The sequence below is a fragment of the Pelodiscus sinensis genome, chromosome 4 (genome assembly GCF_049634645.1).
Source record: "Pelodiscus sinensis isolate JC-2024 chromosome 4, ASM4963464v1, whole genome shotgun sequence".
Classification (NCBI taxonomy): domain Eukaryota; kingdom Metazoa; phylum Chordata; order Testudines; family Trionychidae; genus Pelodiscus; species Pelodiscus sinensis.
Genome location: NC_134714.1, coordinates 132,878,835 through 132,883,932, shown reverse-complemented (window position 1 = coordinate 132,883,932; position 5,098 = coordinate 132,878,835). Strand labels below are relative to the sequence as shown.

Sequence of the window (5,098 nt, the reverse complement as noted above, 5' to 3'; positions counted from 1 at the left end):
GTTGTCCTCTTTCTGCTCAGGACAACATGCACACTCAACCCATCCTCCCCAGCCCCACCCCAGAGCAATGATTTAAATGAAGAAAAACTAAAAGAAATTGAGCTAAGGACCTAAGCAATGCTGAGTAAATCTTCTACTAATATTATACTGAGGCCACAGCTCCACTCCTGGAAGATTCATAGTTTCACAGAGTTAGGTGTGTTAATTGGTAGCTGAAAAATCCAAAGAAACAACAAATTCCTTCATGATATAACATTAGTTTAATCCACATAGTAGAGAAAATTTCCACTTTTCATGCTTTTCTGCATTCTGTTCAGTGCAGACTGTTACAGAGGAGGCACACACTGTGCTCTCTCTCGCTAATGTTATACTTGTTGTTCCTTGTTTTGTGGTTACCTTCATATAAAATTCAGCTTAGGGTGGTGGAAATCACCTTTCCCCTCCTCATGGCCGGGCACAAGTCAGGTGACAAGAACCGCACGGAGCACAGAAAGAGCTGCAGAATAGCAGGACGGTGTGTAATTCCCTTCAGTTCACCCACAGAAAATAAACATGTCACCTTTGGAACTGCCCAATGAAATCAACACCAGCAGAAAGAAGAGGGAAAGATTAGTTGTCCTTCCTTGCACCTAATACAATCAGTTCCATTCCTTCTTTAAAACAATAGCAACACAGGCTGTGTGAAATTATATCGCTCTGGGCTGGGAACTGAATACAACTGTTTCCACACCCCATCATTCAACCAGCACAGAGATGAACAATTTCAGGAACTGGTTAGGAGTTTATTCATGGCTTTCATCAGGGAGTCCTTCACCTCCCTGTTCCTCAGGCTGTAGATGAGGGGGTTTAACATGGGGATCACCAGCGAGTAAAACACGGAGGCAGTTTTGTCGGTGTCTGTGGAAGAGCTGTAGGTTGGTTGGAAATACATGAAAAGAAGAGTGAAATAGAATATTCCCACTGTGATCAAGTGACAAGCACAGGTGGAGAAGGCTTTGTACCGGCCCTCGGCAGAGCGGATCCGCAGGATGGTGGAGATGATGCAGACATAGGAGAGGAGAATGATCACAACACTGAGTATTAGAATGTAACACGTGGAAGCCAACAGCACAATGTCACTGATGCGGGTGTCAGAGCAGGAGAGCGCAAGCAGTGGGGGAATTTCACAATAGAAATGCCTGATGATGTTGGAGCGACAGAATGAGAGGCGGAAGGTACAACACGTTGTAATCATTTGATCCACCAACCCCACAGCGCACACACCAGCCACTAGCTGGTCACAGCGCTGCCGGGACATAGTGACCGTATAAAGCAGCGGGTTACAGATGGCCACATAACGGTCATACGCCATCACAACTAGCAAAAGACACTGACCATCTGAAAATACGCCACTGAGATACATTTGCACAGCACAGGCAGTGCGAAAAATGCTTTTCCTCTCGGCTAAGAAATTCTGCAGCATCTTAGGGACAATTACAGATGAATAGCAGAGATCACAGAAAGACAAACCCCGGAGGAAAAAGTACATGGGGATGTGGAGTCGGGGGTCTATTGTGATTAACAAGACCATCCCCCCATTTCCCACCAGGGTGACAACATAAATCAGTAGGAACAACACAAACAGGGGGACCTGCAGCTCTGGACGATCTGTCAGTCCTGAGAGAATGAACTCAGTCACCTCCGAGTGATTTCCCTCTTCCATCTTCTCTGAGCCGCGATCAGGCTGTTCCAGAGTTGTGGGAAGGGGGATTAGTTTGGAGAATCTGTCTTTCACTGTAATGAAGTTAAGTTAAGAGAACTGGAGCTCAGTTTCATAACAGGTAGCCCTACCCCAAGGTAGGACTCAGTCCACAGATCCGAATGTTCACAGCTGGTCATTCCACTTGTTTGATCAACATCACACACTGCACACATACAGGGACATGGAAGTTAATCATCTCCCACACTCACAAACTCTCCTGATCAGTGATCCAAACAGCACACAGGGACCTTTGACTCTGCAGTGGGAGAATCAGGGTTTAACCATCTCGGTGTGAGGAGATTATTGTTTAGCTGAAGAAGGGGAGAGCGTAAACGAGTGTCAATCTCTCTAACGTGTACTGACAAGGGAAGCTCTGCAGCTCTGCATGTTACTTTGGGGTGAAACTTGCTCACTGTGATAATTAAGCTCTTTGGCGTCTGATAGCAGCATTTACATTAGTCTCTATGAAACCCCTGAGACACAAAGGGAGGCGTTGGCTTCTGCGAGTACCTAATAGTCAATTGTTTTTGTCCAAAGGTCTCGTTCCTTTAGCTCAGTGGGTAGGAGCTGGGACTGAGGCTTTTAGTGCTGGAGGACTCCAATTCAGTGCCTACTAATCACGGTGTCCCTATGGGTGTGACTGACACAGGACAACAGCACGTACCTGTGGACAGCAGAGAGAGATGTGGCAGTGTTTCTCCATCGACAGAAACCGACACTTTGGTGCAATTGGGAGGTTTTATACTGAGATCTGTGATCTATGGGACAGGATCCCTGAAGCCCCTGGGAATACCTGAGCCCAGAGAGGCACAACAGCTAATTAACGAGCAAAGGGAATCTGAGCCACTCAGCTGATACCCAGGGGATTAATTTGGTTCTCTCTTTCCCCCCATGTCCATTATTATGCAATTTCTATCAGAGTTGCAGTGTCCAAGCCTGAGGGATATTTCATTCTGATCTTGTCATTGCAAGCTGGGTCCTGTGTAGAGCTGACCCAGAAAGGGTGTGTTTGGTGAGACCAAAATCTTTTGTCTGAGAAGTTAATATTCCAGCTCAGAAACAGAGACACAGGGATGCCCCAGGTATCACGTCCCCGCCCCCTTCTCTGCGATGGGCCTGACTCCCAGGCTGGACTCCATCTCTTCTGACGCAGGAGGGTCTGTCGTCCTGCAGAACTATCCCGGGACATCATTAGTGTCCCACCGCCACATTTTGGTGAGAAGGATAACTTGGTTTTTGGATGGCAAAGAATTCCTTGAAAAACCAATTAAAATAAAGGTCTGACTTTCCAATAAAAGAAATCTTTTCATGAAAAATTTCCAGGCAGCCTTAGCCACAGGTTTGGAATGAAATGGACAAACAGGCCATTTCACAGTCAATAGTTCTATCCAGGGTTAGTTCTATCCATGTCCTCTTCACAGAGCCATGAGTTCTGGAGCTCCCTGAACACCTGCTCTTCAGAGACTACCATGCTTTCCAGTAGCTTATGGAGGAGGCAATCACCATGAACACGGTGATGTTAGGTGGGACATGACTTTTTTCTGTTTATTTCACTTTTAGAAGGAACACCCCAACCCTGAATGCTATTTTGGCATTCACTTTAATGCAGACTGCCCAAGAGGATGCCCACAAACACTTCTCTCTGATAGGAACTTTATATTTGTTCCTACTTCTACTGTAGGGCTCTTAACACATAACACGGGTCATTCTGATGAACGACATCTTCCACACTTGGCGCATGGACAATGCACCAGCTAGGGAGAAGCAGGAGATGACTGAGGTGCCCCACATCTCTGCCAACACAGAGCACTGAGCACGTGCAAAGCACATCACATGTAGTTGTATATTTATACATAAGCTTACGAGTACCTTTGTAATTCAATAACCTACTGACAAAGAGTCCAATGTCAGGTGAAGCAAATCCTGCCAGACCTGACACATTCACTGCACCCAATGTGTTGCTGGGATGGGAATTGATCTGCAAAGAAAATTGGGTAAGATCGCAAATAGAAACAGATCAAACTGACCTTGAAAAGCCTGCTGCGATGGAACCATGACAGAGCTCTTGCCAGGTACCAATAACATGCTCAAACGGTGCAACCCCGTTGGCCAAGTCAAACAATGTTGATTTGCCTTGGGAGGGTGGCATGCCAACAGTCAGCTCCACCAAAGCTGGACCCTGATACATACAAAGCTGGAAGCCATCTGTCTCTCTGGTGTGTTGCCAAGGTTCAAACAGGTGTTAGAATTATAGGAATGACTTTATAATTTAGACTCTATCAAACCATTGGAAGTTGCTGTTGGCATTAATATCATGTATAGCCCCTGCAGTGCCACTTACTGGGAGGGCAAAGGGAGCCCCTTTTTTAGATGGCTGAATGATTTTAGAAAGATAAGGCCAGAAAGCTGCCCCCACACAAAACTGGACCCTCTGCCCGGTTTTGTGACCGCCTGCATCTGTCATCTGGTGTTGTGCCTCCCTCTTCCCTTAATGAATCAGACAGGACAATTCGTTGTATGTAAACCGAACATATGGAAAATGGATTTAGGGAAAATTTACAAGAATAAGGAATTCAACGGGTAAACAGAAGTTGTTCAAAACCAAAAGAACAATTTACCTGTACAGTAGTCAGTCCCCAGCACTCCCTGAACAAAAGAGCTTTCGGCTGAGTTTAAAGGATAAGGGAAGTATGACAAGTTTATAGAAACCGTCTTGAATGTTCCCAAGACGGACACTCAGGACCTCAGATCTCATGGCTCCTAGGGAGCCTTGAGAGAAGAGCACTGAGGAGAACCCTCATAGTGTTCCCTGCCGCAGGTGGAAGGTCACTGGCAAGGTTGCTGTCTGTCTGGTGGTGTATGTGGAGTCTTCAGTATGGCTGCAGCTGTCTGGTCTCGAGTCTAGGGATGCATCTAGACTACGTTTTTCTTTCGAAAGAAGACATGCAAATTTGGCAGTAATTTGCATATCTTCTTCCGACAGCTTTTTCGAAAGAGTTTTTTGTTAAAAAGCAAGTAGTTTAAATGCGGTTGTTTTGAAAAAAAAAACCCACATTTTTTTCCGAAAGAACCTTCTTCCTCAAAAATTGAGGTTTACAGGTTCTTTCAAAAAAAGTTTTTTTCTGCTTGCTTTTAAAAAAAACCCTCTCTTTCGAAAAAGCGGTCGGAAGAAGATATGCAAATTACTGCCATATTTGCATATCTTCTTTCGAAAGTAAAACATAGTCTAGATGCACCCCTAGACTCGACACCAGATAGCAGCAGCCATACTGAAGACTCCACATACCCCACCGGACAGACAGCAACCTTGCCAGTGACCTTCCAGCTTCAGCGGGGAAGACTACAAGGGTTCTCCTC

The 5,098-nt window shown here is 45.6% G+C and overlaps 1 protein-coding gene across 1 annotated transcript; it reads right to left on the bottom strand.

Moving 5' to 3' along the window:
* Positions 1–364: 364 nt before the first annotated feature.
* LOC102448862 (olfactory receptor 8U9-like) lies at positions 365–1,702 on the bottom strand. The gene has a single exon (XM_014580298.3). It carries the CDS (start codon positions 1,700–1,702, stop codon positions 764–766), a length of 939 nt encoding a protein of 312 aa, XP_014435784.2. The 3' UTR covers positions 365–763.
* Between the last annotated feature and the right edge of the window lie 3,396 nt (positions 1,703–5,098).

Excerpts from the sequence above, each read along its gene's own strand:
- LOC102448862 (XM_014580298.3), bottom strand. The coding sequence starts at position 1,702 with ATGGAAGAGGGAAATCACTCGGAGGTGACTGAGTTCATTCTCTCAGGA.